Source organism: Vigna radiata, chromosome 11 (assembly GCF_000741045.1).
Source record: "Vigna radiata var. radiata cultivar VC1973A chromosome 11, Vradiata_ver6, whole genome shotgun sequence".
In the NCBI taxonomy this organism is placed as follows: Eukaryota; Viridiplantae; Streptophyta; class Magnoliopsida; order Fabales; family Fabaceae; genus Vigna; species Vigna radiata.
In genome coordinates this window covers 10,413,511-10,432,859 of record NC_028361.1, presented here as the reverse complement: position 1 = coordinate 10,432,859, position 19,349 = coordinate 10,413,511, and the positions used below count along the sequence as shown (strand labels likewise).

Below are 19,349 nucleotides of genomic sequence, written 5' to 3'. Positions count from 1 at the left end.
ATTTAGTTCTATTTGCAAACGGCGTTTAAATGAGGTGAATTTTTAAAGAAATGTCATTTAGGGTTTTTGATGAGGATGAATTCTAAAACTAGAATTTTTTACTTTTTTTCTGTGAAAGCCATAGTGAGGTTCGAGGTTAAGCAATCTTCTTCCCAATCTTAGTGGTTAATGAGTCATGTCTACTTCTCAATCTTCTTCTTCTTATTGTTGCAATAGCTTAGGTCACCAAAGTTGTCATTCCTCACATAGTGGTGGTTCAATGGGGGTATGGATAATCCTCATTTGCAATAAGGGGGTTATTTCCTGCACCACCCCACATTGCTTCCTGCGTCACCACATATCCAAAATATCCTTCTTCAACAGATGTCGATATCCGTTGAAGGATTTTTTGAAAACTTCAACGGATGTCGACATTCATTGAAGGCTTGAAAAATCCTTGAACGGATGTCGACATCCGTTCAAGATAAAGTCCAAATCTCCTCTTTCCAACCTTATTCAACTAAAAGAAAGTGTGCTAAATTTTAAACTCTAAATGAAATAAGAAATCATTCACCCTCTCAACCTTATGCACGTAACCTCCTCCCATCATTTTGATTATTTTCTTTTTTTACAACGTGGGACCCAGGTCCCTTATTGGCAAACATCCTTACATTCTCTCACTTCCTAGCTTTCAAGCAAAAGCTTGAACAAAACCTCCACACACACTCTCTTTCCCGTTAATTCTTCATTTCAACGTTTAAATATTCATGCCGACCACACTAACCTTCACCCTTTATTCTTATGCAAATACAAGAACAATCATTTGCCCTGCACCATCTCTTCCAACAACCAAATATTCTACACTCTTCCTCTTTTACTGCAAACCCGCATTATTCCACACGTTAATTCCAATATCACTAGTCCACTTATATTTTATCCTTCTTTTTTCTCTTAGACCTTTTTCATTATTCAACCTCTTGTACCTTATAAATAACCATTCTAACTCATACTTCCTTTTACAAATTAAACCCTTATTCCTCCTTAAAACCTTATTTTTCTTTAACTCCAATGCATAACCCACACCTCCTTTATGTTCTTTCCTCCCTTTTATGTTACCCATCCTCATTTTTCTTCTTCATTTTACTTTACCAAACAACAATCCATTTTTCCCTCTCTAAATTTACGTAGCCAATACTAGAAACACACCCACCATTCTCTTTCTTATATTTTTCTTGCCTAACACAACCCAACACACACATTTTAACACAGCCAGAACCTACTCACTCACACCTTATTCTCAACCAAAGTTTCTCCTCACTAACCCAAGGCTAAGCACCCCAACCTATATCACATTTTCCCTTACTTCATTTAACACCTAGAACCTGTAACGCACAACCCTCATTAACAATTTTCTTTTTCTCATCACACCTGCTCTATTCTACTTAAATTTTCCCATATAAGAATTCCCACATATTTTCCTTCTTTTCACATAACCATAAACTTTCTTCTAACTTCACAAAGTAAACTCATCCCTCTCCTATACACTAAAACACATATATGCCTCGTTCACTCCAGCATAGTCACGTAACTAGAGTGACTTCAGGCTGATTCTCTAAACCACAATGACTTTAGGCTTACTTTCTTTGATTGACAAAGGTATTGATTTCAAAAGAAAGAGTGCACTGTTGTTGTTGCAAAACCATAACACCACTTCCAAAATGAGATACAATATCTATCAGTGCATTATTTTATGTTTCAGTTTCTATTTTCTGCTTTACAGATAGCATTTGGTTGAAAACTTTGGTCCAGAACAATATTAGTTATTATTCAAAGCACTGAAGAAAAATGTTCAACTGGTTTATTTTATTAAAATGGATGTCCACATTAAGACTCGAAAAATCCTTTGACATCTATTAAACAATTTTTTCAAAAACTTCAACGGATGTCGACATCCGTTAAGGGATTTTTCGAAAACTTAAACGGATGTCGACATCCGTTGAAGAAAAGAAATGGGAGTGTAAGATTTTTTAAAATATAAAGGATAATTTTGGAATTTTTAAAAGAATGTGGTGGTGTAGGGATCAGTGTGGGTGGTGTAAGGAGTAACCCCCCTTGCAATAATCTGCAGGTTGGGCCTCAAAGCCACAATCTGCAACAAACTAGACCCCAACAAGCACCACTTCTTAAAGCTTCTAAAACCAAAAAGCAATAACCCCATTTTCCCCACCAATTTCTCCGCATTACCAAATCCAATCTTTGCCGCACAATCTCCACTATTCACAAAAATCTGGGGGTTATCCACAACATAGATACAAATATAACTAGCACTTGATTTGCATAAAGGATCGATTGAGTAAAGCCCAAAAACCCAAAAAAAAAAATGCTCAATTGCTTGTCATACCTCTTGGATGCGGATCTCTCAAACGTGACCTCAATGAGAAGCCCACATGTAAAGACTCAAAATGGATAAAAGAATGAGAACGAAAACTCCGTTGGCGAAGAACACATTATTCAGGGGTGATTGGGCTTGTTCCTCTTCTTGAGTTCGACGACAATTTTGGAGGAGAGGGGCTGGTAGCCATCGATGCTGGGGCGACGGATGGCGGCTTTGAAGCCATTGGATTGAGGTTGGTAATTGGGGTGGATGTAGGTTTAGAGAGCGTGAAGGAAAATAAGAGAAATTTTGAAGAAGGCGAAGGTGAAAGAAGTTAGGTTCCCAAATTCTAAAACACAAAAGATGAGGAAGTGGTCAGGATGAAGATGACGAGAGACAATCACATCACATAAAATAGCTTACATCATTTACTTATTGCTAACTTTGACATTGCGCCGTTAACGATTTAAAGACCGTTTGTAAAAAGGACTAAATTGAATAAAAATTACATTCTTTACGACAACATTGAACAGAAAAAAAATCCAAATCAAACACATGACAAAAATAAAGACCATCAAAAATATTAAACCTTATATAAAATATGATTTACTGAAGTTTCCTCCAAAAATTGATTTAGCTAAATTATGTTTTTAGTTACTTATTTAATTTTAGTTTTCAAATTAAAAAGTTATTTTAATTTCTCAAAATTGAAAAAATATAATTGTAATCCTAATAATCAATGTTCTTGTACATTCTAATAGTTTCGTATAATTAAAATGAAAGAAAATGTACTTACAATTTTCTTACTTATAATAATTAAAGTTGAAAAACTAAAATAATTTTTTCAAAATAATTTTTAGTTTTCTAAATTTAATATTCAGAAATTAAAATTATATTTCAATAAATTTTAAAAAAAAAATAGTTAACATTTTTTAGTTTAAAAGAGTAAAAGGAATTAACTATAACTAAAAACATAATTAAACTAAATACTTTTTCCTTTAAATAAGATAAACCCAAATGCCATAACTTGTGAGGACTATATTTAATAATTTGAAAAACTATTGATGAAAAAGAATATCCAATTTCTTTTTGAAGAAATCATAAGAGACAGTTATCCATGAATATAATTTTTTCCCCAAATATACAAATATCACTTTTTCTTCAAATGATTTTATTCTTATTAATTTATTCATGAAAAGGATAAGAGAGGATGATCTGGGGCAACGTTGCCTCTGTTGAATGTCATCTGAAGAGTGAAAGGTGAGACAATTAGGTGTTGTGGTTGAAGGAATTACCTTAACATGAAAGGGTACTTCAACAGCACCACCACCTTCACCTCTTTCAAAAATAACCTCTTCCCGAGTTACCCCACATCCCCTTCCTCCTATACTGCTTCAAAGTTTTCCCCTTCCTTCCTAAGCAAAAGACAAAACCTTAAAGTTCAAAATTTCAAACCCCATCTTGTATGCACTTCTCTGTCCAGTGAGTATCATTTTCCTTTTTCTTTCAGTCATTTTGTTCCCCGTTGTTTATTTCTTTATATGTTGTATTCTTTTTCTGTTTTCAACTTGATGGGTTTGTAAAAAGGTTTAAATTTTGGTCTCATTTGAAGTGTTAAGGGTGTCTGTAGGGCTGGGTAGCAATATGATGTGAAGGTGGAGGGCAAACCTATGAAGTTCACACTATAAATTTCATTGACATGTTCCATATTCCTTTTTTTTTTCTATTTTATTTTATTTCTCTGCAGTTTTTGTTTTGATTTAGTTTATTGAACTGCTGACAGTGTAAGAAATTAGAATGTCACTGGTTTTCAGTTATGCTAACAAACCACAAGAAAATAAATCCTATTTATATTTTCTTTTTCTTTTTTTTGTATTTTTTTTTTATCTTGTTCCCTTTTTTCTGATTAATTTCTTGGTGTAATTTTTTGTGTCTCACTGAAAAACTGAAATTCCTTTCAGGTCAACAGTCTAGCAGTGCTTCCACAGCTCAAGCTGAGGAGCAAGAGGTTGAAATTGCAAATGGTTATACTATGACTCAGTTTTGTGACAAAATCATAGATCTCTTTTTGAATGAGAAAACCAAATCAAAAGAATGGAGAGGGTACTTGATATTCAGAGAAGAATGGAAAAAGTACAAGGATAGATTCTACAGTAGGTGCCAAAGAAGGGCTGATTTGGAGAATGATCCAATTATGAAGGAAAAATTTATTTCATTGCAAAGAAAAGTGAAGAAGGTAGTCTCCATGTTTTTTGTTCCTCACAACCATGCCCCCTTCCAATGTTAAGAAATAGATTCTCCTGCTGCATAATGAAAGTTGAAAAAGGCAAAGAAGCTTTTAACAAAATCTATTGGTTTACGCCTATTTGACTCAAAATGTTTAAAACAAAATTTTAATCCAGTTATTTTTTTTGCAGAAAAGATGAGATACATTATCCTGGGAGTTATTGATAAACTAATAATAAGATAACATTATTCTTGTTGCTAATCAATTTATTTGTAAGAAAGCACAAATTTGTACATCAAAGTTTAATTTCATATCTAGGGAGTTGCCTGGCTTTAGACCTTCTTTCCCCGGTGTTTGTTTGATCAGGAGTAAGCATTGCAGATTGATGATGAAATGGAAGTACATTGTGAGCTCCTCAAGGAAATACAAGATAACCCAACTGACATTAATGCCATAGTTGCACGAAGGCGTAAGGATTTTACAGGAGAATTCTTCCACTACCTCTCTCTTATTTCAGAAACATATGACAGCTTGGAAGATCGTGATGGTAATTATGCAGAAGTACAGATAAATGTTTGATTTTGGGTATTTGGCTCAACTATTGTTGATTCTGTAACCAATAATAGCCAGAAGAAATGAGTAAAATAGTTAAGAATGTTTGTAGTTCTAACTTAATAAGAAATAAAGAACTGATCATAAAATTAGATTTCTTTTAGAAAGGAAGAAGATGTGAGAAGTTTAACATTTGTCTGGTAGATGTTTACAGTATTAATCTTTGGGGGTTTAATGTTGGTCTTGCCATTAAATATACATAATGAGCCTTCCCCTTGCACCCTCTACAAAGTTAAACACATGTGATCCTGCTCCTTGTGTAGGATGTTTCTTATGAGTGGCATTGGCATGTTTTGAACAGGGATTTCAAGGTTGGGGAGTAGATGCTTGTCAGCTGTCAGTGCATATGATAATACTCTAGAGGTTGTGGATAATTTAGATGCTGCACAGGCCAAATTTGATGATATCCTGAATTCTCCTTCTATTGATGTTGCTTGTCAGAAGATCAAAAGTCTTGCAAAGGCAAAGGAACTTGATTCTTCATTGATATTGTTGATAAGCAGTGCTTGGGCTAAAGCAAAAGAATCTACAACCATGAAGAATGAGGTGCGAATTTTATGATGTCCCTTGGTTTTGTTCTGTAATTCCATCCTTTTGGAAGATAGGACAACATGTATTTCTGATTGTTCCCAGCAAATATTGATAAAAGGCTCTATATAAAACTTAAAATCAAATAGTGTTTTGCTTTCTGCTTGCTCTGCTAATTTTAAAACAGTTTTAACTGTGGATTCTTATTTTTGAAGTTTTAAAACAAAGAACTTCAAAGAAAACTGCTGGTTGTTTATGCTATATTGCAGAGAGTCAGAAAGGCATTCATATCACATACTCTCTTGTGGAGGATACTTGTGATCCTGGACCGTCTTCCATCATAATTTCACACGTAGTTACTTACATTGGTTATGACTATGAAATTACATGAGATGGAAGTTTTAAGAGGTTTTCATGTCTTTTCCTATATAATACTTATACCTTCCAGGATAGGCAGCTAAAAGTTCAAATCTTTTATAGGGGTCTTAGGAATGAAACAAACTGAATTGATAGTTCTGATTTATAAATCAATCAGTATAATCTGAACGCCTTCCTTCTTGTTCATCTAGCACGTTGGACCTTGATTTTGACTGCTTAAGCTTAGAAGATATTATTAGACAGCATTATCATATGTGCTCAACAACCTTGCTTTATATTGTGCAGGTTAAAGATATAATGTATCAATTGTACAAGGCCACAAAGAGCAGCCTAAGGAGTATTACTCCAAAAGAAATAAAGCTACTCAAGCATTTGTTAAACATAATAGATCCTGAGGAGCGATTCTCTGCATTGGCAACGGCTTTCTCCCCTGGTGATGATCATGAAGCCAAAGACCCTTATGCTCTATACACGTGAGAGAATTTCCTTCTGGTTCACTCTAAAATATTATCTTAGTGTTGTGATAAATATGATATATTGCTTTAATTTTGATTTGGTTAAGCAGCACCCCAGAGGAGCTGCACAAGTGGATTAAGATCATGCTTGATGCGTATCATCTGAACAAGGAAGAAACAGATTTGAGAGAAGCCAGGCAGATGACTGACCCTATTGTTATTCAGAGGTTGTTTATCCTGAAAGATACTATTGAACAAGAATATATGGCAAAAGGTACAACAGAGAAGTCTGAGACGAAAGATGACTCTAAACCAGTAGAGTTTTGAGTTGCTTCTCATGAACACCCTTACCAATGTGTTTCCTGTTCCGTGCCTTTTTTGGATCAAGAGTATGAAGGGTTGAAGTGGAGAATAAAATGAAGTTACTACCCTTTCAAAGTTTTGTACTACATATTTCATCTGATTTTCATTGCAAAGTTTAGGATTGTACTTGTAGGTGTAGATTATAAAGCATTTTGCTTGAGGAAGTTGGATGATGATAAATCTTTTTGAGTGGAGGTGGACACATTAACGTATCAATCCAATTTGAACCACTCAACCTAGAGAAAATCTAAATTTGTTTATATTGAATTGTGTTTCAATTTTTTATTTCTAGAACTCTGAAAGTAGAGAATTAATAATGGATTCAGAAACATGTCATTATTTTATTGATCTGTTTGAATTTATATTTAAAAAAAAATTTAAAACGGATCAATTAAAGATTGTCACGTATGTATTATAAAAAATTATCAAAAAATAGTTGTTAAAATTTTTTTTTCTTTTTAAATATAAGAAATTGATGTTTTTATTTATTTTCTTAGTTTAAAAATAACTATTTTAAAATTTTGTGCTGATGTTTTTAACCCATCAATCAATTTTGAGTTGAGTTAAACTGATATTTTTCAAGATAATATGTTGAGTGTGATTGAAATAATTTACTCATAGAGTGAGTGCAGATAAGTCAAATGATGCTTTTGACTTTTTGAATACTGTACAGGTTAATAATTCACTTTTATGAGAATTTTAGTTATTAATAAAGTTACTTTTGTATTTATAAATAAAAAAGAGAGATTAAAAGATAAAATAATGTATGTAAAAATTTGGTGATGTCAAAATAATAATACCCTTTTAACCTTTATGTATGCAACCATTCATATGATCATAAAATATATATGTATTTTTAATATTTTATTAACTTTGGACATTATTTTTTCATCATTTCACAATCATATACTTAATTTAAATTTCATGAGAAATTTTTCATTTTTATTATTTTAATAATAAATGTGATAATTTAATACAAATATATCGAATCATCATTTAGTTTGATTAAGTGGGAGAACAAAATAAAAGAAACGTTTGAACCAAACTAGTTAAAATATATTTATTTAGACTAAAATTATCACTTACCTGATTTGAATGTTTTTGTTGAATCTTTTTGAGAATAAGAAAAAATATTCTTTAACACACATTTATACTTATTTAACACATTATTTTCCATTCTTTTATTATAAAAATCATGTCAAATGAAAAATTGAAATATTATATAATAATAAAAACTTATTAACATATTATTTTAAGATTTTTAATTAAAAATGATATTAAACTCTTATATAATTGAGTTCACTGAGTAAACTTTCTATCCTTCCATCAAATGTATAAAAAAAGATAATTCTTTTATATATACATATTTATATTTTGAAATTTGATTTGTAATCTTTATTTATTTTTGCTGGGGATAGATAGTGATGGAAAACTGTGCCTGTATGATATTATAGCATAAAGTCAGCTGTTTTCATGGGAAAGAATCGGCAACATAACGTGAAGCATCAAGCTTCAACTTTGCCCTTTAACGTATTATCGTTTTCTAATATATTTATATCTATATATTATTTGGTCACGCCATAGTCGTTTTCGCAGTTAGCAAAGGGTATACGAAATAGGAAAGAAGGGAGGAAGAAGCCGTGTCATCATTTTATTGGTATGTTTGAATATATCTTTAAAAAAATATTTGAAACAGACTAATCATAGACTGCTACATATGCGTGCGTTGTAAAAAAAAATTGTTAAAAAAACTTTTTGTTTTTTGTCTTAAAATCCTTTTTAGTCTCTATCAATTCTTTTTATTTTAATGCGAGATGTAAGGATCTCGTATTAAATAAATGATGGCATGATTAATAAATATATATTACCTAAATAATAAATAACTAAAATGATTTTTCTTTTTTTCCAATGAGACCGAAAAGTTCACAATTTTATAGAGAGTAAAACGACGAGGAAAATGAATTGAATATAGGATTAAAATAAAAGTAATGATATATTTTTTAAAAAATAAGCAATATATTTTCCCTTATTTACTATTTTAAGAATTGAAAATTATTGAAAATTTTGGTAAAAGTCATGATAATGGATGGAGTGTTTTGCTGTACTATTAATTAGATCAGACGTACAACATTCCTGGAACTAGTTTCAAGTGCAGTACAAGTCAGAGCATATACACAACGTAAGACATCAGTTGAATCATGTAATGCCTATTGCGATGTCAGAAAATCAGAAAAGAACATAAGAAGCTCAGTCAAATACAGATCCTCCTTTTGAGGAATTTCCGTTTCTGCAGCTATAGTATCTCTGCCAAACTGGTAATCCCCAAATGCCCTGTTTTCTTTCCTTTTTCTGTTGTTGATACAATGAATTTGTGTACTGCTTGCATGTTGTGGATGACCATAATATGTTTGTTTTTGTTACATGAGCTTAGTTGAAAGATTTCTCTTGAAATTTTGTTGTTGACCAACCTGCATATACCTTTCTTTTATATTTGTTCTTGTAGACCCTTTTCTGAATATGATATTTTTCTTGTCTTGTAAGATCTCCTCAGTTAATTGTGGATAGCAAAAAAATGCTTGTGGAACATGCTTACTTGCGAATAAATTCCATTTTGACTGCAAATTTTTAGACAACACTGTGTAAAAGGGCACTTTAACTTACACCAAAATGTTTCTGGAAGGTTGCTGTTTTTCAGGTTAAATTGAGAGATGGATGCAAAACAAGAAATGGAATGGAATGAAGCTCAGAAGATTCGGCTAAGCGTGGATCTTTTAGTTGCAGCAAAAAGGCAGCTTCAGTTTCTTGCAGCTGTTGACAGGAACCGCCACCTCTATGATGGCCCTGCCCTTGAGAGGGCTATCTATAGGTGAACATTCCATGAATTATTTCCTGTATTTGCTGCGGATAAAGTTTCGTGCTTAAATACTTTCATAAAACAACTGCTTGTTATTTTTACTTATTTATTTCACTAAGCTTGAGTCAAGAATTCTATAAAGGGCACTAGGGATGGACCTTTAGAGTCGTGTGTTATGGATTATAATTTGTTCTTGAAATCATCTATCTGCTGTCAAATGACAGCTTTTCATTGTAGTTGATCAATCTCTCATATATGTTCTTTTTGGAAGAGAGGAGAAAAATAGGTTGGAAAGAAATTAGTCAGTGAAGTGGAAATAGATAAAAATTAGAAAGTTAAAATGTTTAATTGAATAGAATAGAGAAGAGATGAAGACAGGGATTGAGAAATAGTAAAGTGACTCCCTTTTTTAAAAGATCATTTATATCCTCTTTCATCCTTTCGCATCGTTTCAACTGAACACTATTTTCTTCTGCTGATCTAATAACAATGAAAGTGTGTATTTAGGTACAATGCTTGTTGGCTTCCCTTGCTTGCCAAGCATTCCGAGTCTCGGATTTTTGACGGGCCTTTGGTAGTTCCTCTTGACTGTGAATGGGTCTGGCACTGTCACAGACTCAACCCGGTAGGCTTCAGACCAGGACATATATATATATATATATATATATATATTATTCCTGATTATTAACAGTGCTGTTTGATTGTGTTGAGGTACTAGTAATAAAATTTGGTTCCAATTTATTACACAGGTAAGATACAAATCTGACTGTGAGGAGTTTTATGGACGAGTACTTGACAACTTTGGTGTTGTCTCTACTGTTGAAGGAGTTTGTGGCAGGAAAACTGAAGAAATCTGGAATAAACTGTATCCTGATGAGCCCTACAATGCTGATTTGATTAATATCTTCCCAGGGGATATCTCTGAAAGGATTTCTAGGCTTGAAAAGTACACCAAGTATGATCTGATTTCAGCTGCTAAAAGGCAGAGTCCATTCTTTTACCAGGTAAAGAAAAGTTAGAGTTTGTTCATAAGCTTGATATTCTAGCAGAATTACCAAGCCTTACCAGGCCAGTTCTAGTCTGTCATCTGTTTCTGTCAAAGCCCTGATTTAAATGTTAGCATGGTTTAGGCTGTGTTCAACCTGACCCTTCTTCAATTTTATCAATTTGTGATTGATTGTGTTTTGCTTGCTTGCCAATACATGCATGTGGTTTCATAAGAACCTTGTTTTGGAAAATCTTAAGTTCATACAATTTTATTGCGACATTCTTAATTGACAGCATCTCCTTATAACATTAATATCATTTGGTGATATAGAATGTAGCTTTCAGTTTAGTAGCATTACAAACAGTTTCGAGAAATTAATTTACCAAGGGTCTTTTGTGTGCGTGGCTAGTACATAATAATATTGCATAATCTCAAGGGATTCAATATCTGTTTTCTTTGTCATAGGTATCAAGACCCCACATGAAAAATGATCTCTTTATCAAGGAAGCTGTGGCCAGATACAGAGGGTTTCTGTATCTTATCAAGAGAAACAAGGAAGAGGGTATAAAACGCTTTTGTGTTCCAACATATGATATTGACTTAATCTGGCACTCTCATCAGTTACATCCAGTTTCTTATTGTAAAGACCTCAATGAAGCACTTGGAAAAGTATTGGAACATGACGATACAGACTCAGACAGAACTAAAGGCAAGAAATTGGATATTGGTTTTTCTGGAACCACCAAACAGTGGGAAGTCACATTTGGTACCAGATATTGGAAAGCTGGAGCTATGTACAGGGGTAATGCACCATCTCCTATAACAAATACCCCTCTTTCATCTAACACTGCTTGCAAGAAGGTTGTTTCTTCGAATGAGTACCTACAAGAAATTTCACTACCAGATCGAAAAGTCATGGAGGTACTTTAAGATCTCCTCTTATGTGCCATATGTTACGTGTTTTAAGCTCTAGCTCTGAATTATAGTGTATGCATGTATTAACAATTCCATGAAAAATTTGTTGAATCGTGTTCACGAATATGCAAATATAACTCCATCATGCCACATATCATGAAAAGTTTGTATTACTAATCCTTTTACCTGATCAATTTTAGTGTAGACGTTTCTCCCTATAAATTCTTTTCATCATAATATATAAGCAGTTTGAAATTGAGCCAATGAAGTTGGAAGGTTTGTTTATAAAGGCTCTGTCAGCTTGATCGCATAATACAGACCAAGACCTCTAACGAGTTGTCTTTTGAGTTTGTTTTGTCTTCTTTCACATGGAACCATAGATGTTTGGGATAATAAGGACAATCTTTCTTGATGTTGGTGATCATAATACTATCACTTTTTATGTTTGGCCTCTGGCTACATACAGTGTATTATTCTGCTTGTATGCAGGCATAAATTGAATAACTATCACTGAAACAGCTTTTGTTTATATGAGGTAACATTTGCAATTTCCTCTTACATGCAACCAGGTTCTCATGGAGTTCGTGGGGGCTAAGAACTTGCCAGAGGGACAGGAAGGAGATATATTTGTTTTATTTTCCAAATCACAGCCTGATGCATTCTTTGGTGCTAAAAGAAGACTGACTATTTTATCGCAATCTAGACAGAAACAGGTTGCATCTTTCCAGTGTGAACCTACGGGAGAGCTGGTTTTTGAACTCGCGTCCTATTCTTCTTCCAATTTATCTATAAGAAAATCAACAAAGACAATCGCTTCAGGTTCTTTCTCTATAAAAGACTATTTTGGCCCAGTTTCAAAACTCCATGTGGAGAAATGGTTTGAGTTGGTACCAAGTGCTGGTACTGTGAGCTCAAAGCCAATCTTGTTACGAGTAGCCATCTCATTTTCTGTCCCAGTTCCTGCCCCATATAAACTCAAAATGACTCTGTCTCCTCCATCTTCCAAAAACGAATGCCTCTTCAACCCTCCTGTTAGATCTCAACATGCTAATAGCTGGACACATGTCACAGATGAAAATGGAAACAGAATCATCCGCCTTCAAATGAGGTACATCTACCCTCTATATTATGCCTGATAACAATTGAAGTTCCTTGCCAAAATGTGTACTCCATTGTCATGGTCGTGTTGGGAACTGGTGTTAGGTGATTGATGCGGGCTAGTTATGCTTGAAAACTTATTTGCTTTGCAACATGTCTTGTGTCTTGAACATATCAACTTGTTCAATTTGTATGTGAATATTAATGTTCCTACTAACAAGTTCTTGCAGTCATCTAATTCCAAGATTAGACGTGTAAATTGAAAGCCAATTTTTCTTTTGACTATAGTTTTCTGTATGTAGATAATGTTGAGATTTGCCATTCAGTTCATCCTAATAATAATTAACAGTTGATAAATGTTGAAGTCTTACAAATATTATAACATTCAAGCACAATCATGACTAAAAGTTGTAGTTCCAAAATATCATTAGTCCATAAATTCATTTTGGAGAGAGAGAGGATACTTATGCAGTTGAACCAGTTGAGCAGATTTACGTCCCTGAAAGTTTTTCCCTCATTACTGGACTTTTCGTCGGATTTTTCATAAAAGTTAAACGAATTTTCTGCAAAGTTTTCTCTAAAGTTTTAAAATTTCATAAAATATGGGTAAGAAAAGCTATTAAAAAGTATGAAAACTTCTAACAGTGTCTAATTGTGTTTGTCATACACGTTTTTTTAATACAACACAGTCTATGTGTATATTATCCAGTATTACTGCCTTGTGTAATGAAGTATTCTCAATTGGTTAAGCTAATAATGATCTTCCCAATTACATTTTAGGGATTTGGAGAATGCAAAGAACATAGGAAACCCTGGAAAGAAGGTTGTTGGCGTCATGAAGTCCGGGGAAATTCGCACTCTAGCTGAGTTTATTGAAAATGGGTGGTCTGTTTTGGAGAATCTGTGGTTCTTCCACCTTCCACACAAGTGTACAAATGATGGCCATCTCTTTGAGCTTACTGGTGCCAAGACTGTATGTATTTATTCTGAAGTATTCCATTTTAAAATATGTTGTCCTGCCAAGAGCTCTTGGGTCTTGAATCCTTGATTACTCATTTCATGTTTCACATATCCAGTAACCAGTACAACTTTCAATAGCATTGCTGCACATAAGATTCCTAAAGATGTGCATGCCTCAAATGAGACAAATTCAAAGTTATAATATTAAATTCATGTAACTTTTACAGTTGAAATTTTTCGCTGGAAGAAAGCTAGATTATGAAGGGGGACACCATGGAAAACGAGGAAATGAAATGGACTTCTTGACAGCTATTGAATTCTCCGTAGAAGAGCCTTATGGTAAAGCAGTGGCATTGCTTGACTTGACATCTAAACATGTCATGGTACTTACTTTCTTGCTATTATATATATGTTACACATTTTCTATAGAGAGACACTTCTGTTCTGTATTATTACTTAATTTGTTTTCTGTCTTTTTTGCTTGTTTTTGTAAAGGCGAAGGAAAAGTGGATGGTTCTGCCCTTAATCATTTTGGCTTTTATTGCTTCTAATGTAATGAAAAAGGACGAATATGAAGGCGTCATTGCTAATGCTAACAGTAAAGATTGGAAGGTGAATGGTGTATATGAGGAAAGTGAAAAGAAAGTCTTGAACGGAATGGGGCTGAGTTCTGATGTGTGCAGTGAAGATGTTGGTATACCAAAGAAGTCTGGACTCTCCAGTGGAGGTTGTGGCATTGGTTGTGGGAATGCATTGGCTAGTGCTGGCTGTGGTGGTTGTGGCGGAGGCTGTGGAATTATGATTAAGAGTGGTGGCTGCGGGGGTTGTGGTGCAGGTTGTGGTGGAGGCTGTGGAGCTATAATTAGGAGTGGTGGCTGCGGGGGTTGTGGTGCTGGTTGTGGTGGTTGTGGCGGAGGCTGTGGAGCTATAATTAGAAGTGGTGGCTGCGGGGGCTGTGGTGCTGGTTGTGGTGGTTGTGGCGGTGGGTGTGGAAATATGATTAATTAAGAGTGGTGGTTATGGCGGTTGTGGAGGAGGCTGTGGAGGAGCTAGAGTACGTGATCGAAGAAGCAGTTACTGCATGAAACATGCATGATTATGCCTGTTATCATTGTATATATGAACGTGATTCTATGTCCTCAGCTTTGCTTCTCTTCCATCAATGTCTTTGTTGGACAGAAAAGGTAGAAAAATAAGAAGGATTGAATGTGTAATAAATAATCAACTAAACATAATAATCACTCTCAACTACTGAGTGTGTTAATTATGCTCCTATGTTTGTGCATGGTCCTATATATAAGGATATAAAATATAATATGTGAAATAAATTTTACACTTTATAAAATTTTCTTCCTTCGTTTGTGAATTTTGTCATGCAAATTTTACTTTTTAACTTAGCTACATGAAATTGAGTGAGACTTCAAGTTATTTTTTAACAAATTTTGATAGTCAAATTTTAAAAATTAAACTTTGAGTTGTAAATAAATTGCTTATATATCCAATTATTGCTATTAAGAAAACGGCATATTCAACATCATCATTTAACTACATACTTAGAACAGCTCAACATGATTCATGACATAACATTGTCCTTCTCCATATTTTAGTTAAGAGAACATCTTTCATGTAAATTTTAGAAATGCTCTAGTAATATATGTTATAATACTATTTTTTTTGCTAATGAATTAAATTTATGTTAACTAATGTCTTAATTTGTGATATGTCTAACCATTTATTTTTGTCAGATTTATAAGTTCTTCTGCTATAGTTAGCACATGTCATTTTTAAAAAAATATCTCATTTAGTTACGTAAATTAAAATTATTTTATTAACTTTTCATTATTGCATGCATATATATTATCTCTCCATCAATTTTTAACATTAAGAATGTTTAATTATTTTATAAAATGTTAAATAATAATATGTAAAGACTTATAAATGAATCAGCTTTGGAAATGGCCACATGGCATAGGATAGGTTGAACTAATATTAGTAAAGTAACATGAACTTAATATTTTAAGTTCATACATTTCTGAAGAACAGTCACCCTTTCAACGTTTTTCTCCTTCCTTACTCTGTCATCTCTCCATCTCAACTCCAATTCTAATTGTTAACTTGTTGAGTTGAAGCTACCTAGGCGATCAAGACATCAAGAGCAACGCTTCCAACCGATCAATTTCTCTATTCCTCGACTGGTGAGTTAAACCCTATTTCCATTCAACTTTAAGACCAGAGTCATGCAACAAATTCTGGTTGCATGTAACTGGATGTATTTTCCCCAAATTTCTAGCTTTGACCACGTTCTAAAGACTAATTTCTATCACCAATTGGTGATCTATAGGTACTGTTAGGGTTTTCCTAAGGAGCAGGACATCTGTTGATCATCCTTGAGCATAGCTGTTTGTACTAGAGGTAAGGGAAGTTAGGGTTCATGATAATGTCTGTGAAATGTTGAGTTGAGTGAATTAAATTTCGTGCAACTATGGTGATCAAGTGCATGTGAGACTGTTTTGATGATTTTGTTCTGTTTGAATTGAAAACTTGTGATTTCCATATATGAACATGTGTTGATGGTTGATTGTATTATGAACTGTAAGTTGAATGCTTATGACTGGTATGGATTCTGAGATGATGTAATTTAGGAATTGAATTATTAACATAAGAGGCTATTTATTTAAGTTAGTACTAGTTTTATGATTAATTGAGAAGAAGGGTGATGGTCAAATTTAGAGTTAGACATTCTTGGTGGTTCTGGTCAGTTTAGGTAACTTAGGTAAGTTAATTAGGACTTGTTAGAAGTGTCTATATGGTCAAAAACAGTATCAAAGTGTTCAATCTAGATTTGAGTCCTATAGTTGATGAAGACTGAGTTTTAGAATACAAATCAATGCATAATCACTAGAGGAAGAGGTTAGGAAAGGTTAAAATTATGTAAATAAGTTTAATTCAACCTGTAGAGTAAATTAGGGGTCTTAGAAGTTGGGGAAGAGGTCTAGAACGAATTTTGGGGTGTTGGGTTGTCAAAATCTGCAGAATTTAGCTTCCTCTGCAGACAAAATTCGCTTAGCGCACAAGGGGGTGCTCTGAGGGAATTATGTGTGGCAGATTAAGTGTTTTTGACGTTTTGGGAGTTTCGGACGTCCATTTTGGACGTTCTTTAGTTCGTTCTGGGGGTTTTTGACCCTTCCAAAGCCATTGGTGAGGGTCTTAAAGCTTTTTAAATTACATAGGTGTGGGTAAGAATATGCTATAAAGAAATTTGTATTAATAAATGATGTTTCTATGAAAATATGTAATGTCTGAGTATGTATGAGTTGTTTTTATGACATGGTTGATGTTGTATGATGTGTATATGACTTAGTATAGCATTGGATGTACTTATACAATTTTAACATGGTACATTATCGATTCAAGAAGAATATCATGTGATTTAAAGTGGTTAGATTGAATATGAAAGTAAGATCTCTAGGTGAGATTATTTAGTGTTTAGAATGAATGTAAGAGGCTTCCATATGGGGGGTTTATCCCAACACTCTAATGGTCTTTCATTCTCACTTAGAGAGGATTGACGCATGTGGTGAGAGTAGTGGGAGGTCATAGGGTAGGCGCTATCACTGGAGGCCTATCGCGTGGTAACGGACTAACCTTGTGTGTGGTAGGATGAAACCCATTGGCAATGACCTTACAAGGTAGTAGGCCACCACAAGTGCACAACCCGCCCCAGATCGACATTCATTCTAAATCCGGACGAGTCTAAGGGTCACAACATGATAAGATACTTAATTTGGTTAATTGCATGAATAAAATTTCTAGGTTTATGATAAATGATGACTTACATGCTCATATGTGTTAATGTTCTTTGTTATATTAGATTGGTTTGAATTAACTTGTATGTTTTTAGAAACCTAGCTTACCTTTATTCTTGCGTGTGTTGTATGTGCTTGCTTTTCTCTTTGCGATGATCATCCAACTTTGGATGTGAGCAGAAGCTGATGATGTACCTTTGGAGCAAGCGTTGGAAAATGAAGAAGAAACAACTCTTAGTTCTTAGGATGGCTTAGATAGTCCCTTTATTTTGAGAGACTTCCTGTATTTTGATACACTCTTAAGTTGTAAAATTTGGATTTTTCAGCCATATATTTTGGATGACTGTAGCCTAATACTGTTATCTTATACTTTTAACTGCTTTTACATATTATAATAATTAAATCCTGTTATATTATATGTGTATATGATATTTGGAATGTCACATAATATTTAAGAATAAATTAGTTCTTAATAAATCATAAAAAAATCATTTTATTACATACTATTATTTGAATAAAAATAAGATTATATATTATACAATACTAATTATTTTTGTTGTCACATATTTGTAAATTCTATTATCTTACAAAGTCTCGAACATTTTTTTTAATTCTTGTTACAAGATTGTCTAAGTAAATTAAAGAAAAATTAGACACAAAAGGTGAAAATAAAACATAACATAAAAGACACAAGAAAAGTTAATCAAATAAGTTAAAAAATAGGAAAATGAAACTTAAAAGCAAACGTGATAATTGTTGTAAAGAGTGTTAAATTTAACTAATATGATAATTTAAATATTCTCTCCTTTTTTTGGTTACGATAGTTTTCTTTTTCATTTTTTAAGACATTTTTTAAAGACAAAATTTTAATCTTAAGACTGAATGAAAAATTAAAAAATATTGTAAAAAAGAAAACAAAAGTAGCATAATAAAACCTTACGTATTTGGATGAATTGAGTGTGTCCCCCAATTAATTATAATTGTATAATACATTTAAGCTAATTAAGATCTACGTCCCACGACTAGTATGAGAGAATTAAAAGATGGGTTTTGTATATTCAATATGATATAGTCGTAAATCTCAACAATATGGTAAAATTGGTTAAAATTACACCATTTTTTATAACATTTTTTTTTTTAACAACTTTTTTTTTTATAACTTTTTATTAACCATGCATATTGATAGTTTATGATTGTTTCGTTTTAAATATTTTATTATAAAAAATTGTTAAAAAGTGTTATTAAAATATAGACATTTTATAGAAACACCAACGTTTATGCAGATATAACACCGACGTTTATGCAGATATATAAATGTCAAGTGTCAACTCTAAACAACCAATAATAATACAATATGTGGGCATGACTTTTGCAGGAGACAAAATTTTGCTGGAGAGGCTTAAAAATATCCATACTGAAAAAAATTATCCCTATGCTATAATTTTAAATTGATTAAGAAATTTTCATTGTTTGAAATTAAATTAAAGAAAGGAAGAGTTAAGGAAAATTTTATACATAAAAGTTTATTCGTGATCTCATTCGAAAAATCTTTGTTATTTTAGTTTGCTTACTTTTTTTCTTTTGTTTTATAAGACCTTATTATCCTGAGTTCAAGTGCATTCTTCCGTGTAGAGCTCAAGTTAATCCTAGAAAAATGTCTATTTTCACGTTCTCATATTAACTAAAAACAACGACAGTTAAAAGAAAATACAATATGCTAGAATAAGCTACAAAAGTATTAACTTACAAAAATTTCATAATTTTTGAATAAAAATATACATTAAAAATAGGAAATGAAATAAATAGGTAAAT

General features: G+C 32.9%; 2 protein-coding genes and 1 long non-coding RNA gene across 3 annotated transcripts; all 3 read left to right on the top strand.

The window, feature by feature from the left end:
* The first annotated feature begins 3,542 nt into the window (after positions 1 to 3,542).
* Positions 3,543 to 7,183, top strand: LOC106776387 (uncharacterized protein At4g37920, chloroplastic). Its single transcript, XM_014663829.2, has 6 exons — positions 3,543 to 3,835; positions 4,315 to 4,589; positions 4,962 to 5,127; positions 5,494 to 5,738; positions 6,384 to 6,571; positions 6,664 to 7,183. The coding sequence occupies exons 1-6, from the start codon at positions 3,655 to 3,657 to the stop codon at positions 6,878 to 6,880; spliced, it is 1,272 nt and encodes a 423-aa protein (XP_014519315.1). The 5' UTR covers positions 3,543 to 3,654; the 3' UTR covers positions 6,881 to 7,183.
* Positions 7,184 to 9,036: 1,853 nt separating this feature from the next.
* On the top strand, positions 9,037 to 15,004 carry LOC106777679 (glycine-rich domain-containing protein 1). The gene is given in 10 exon segments (XM_014665371.2): positions 9,037 to 9,231; positions 9,597 to 9,782; positions 10,278 to 10,395; positions 10,520 to 10,774; positions 11,224 to 11,679; positions 12,243 to 12,781; positions 13,552 to 13,744; positions 13,959 to 14,114; positions 14,227 to 14,730; positions 14,732 to 15,004. Coding segments are annotated over 9 exon segments (2,475 nt in total). The 5' UTR covers positions 9,037 to 9,231; positions 9,597 to 9,624; the 3' UTR covers positions 14,828 to 15,004.
* Positions 15,005 to 15,582: 578 nt separating this feature from the next.
* On the top strand, positions 15,583 to 17,877 carry LOC111242764. The gene is made up of 3 exons (XR_002670061.1): positions 15,583 to 15,926; positions 16,073 to 16,143; positions 17,718 to 17,877. It is a non-coding gene; the product is annotated as an uncharacterized LOC111242764 (long non-coding RNA).
* Positions 17,878 to 19,349: the final 1,472 nt, after the last annotated feature.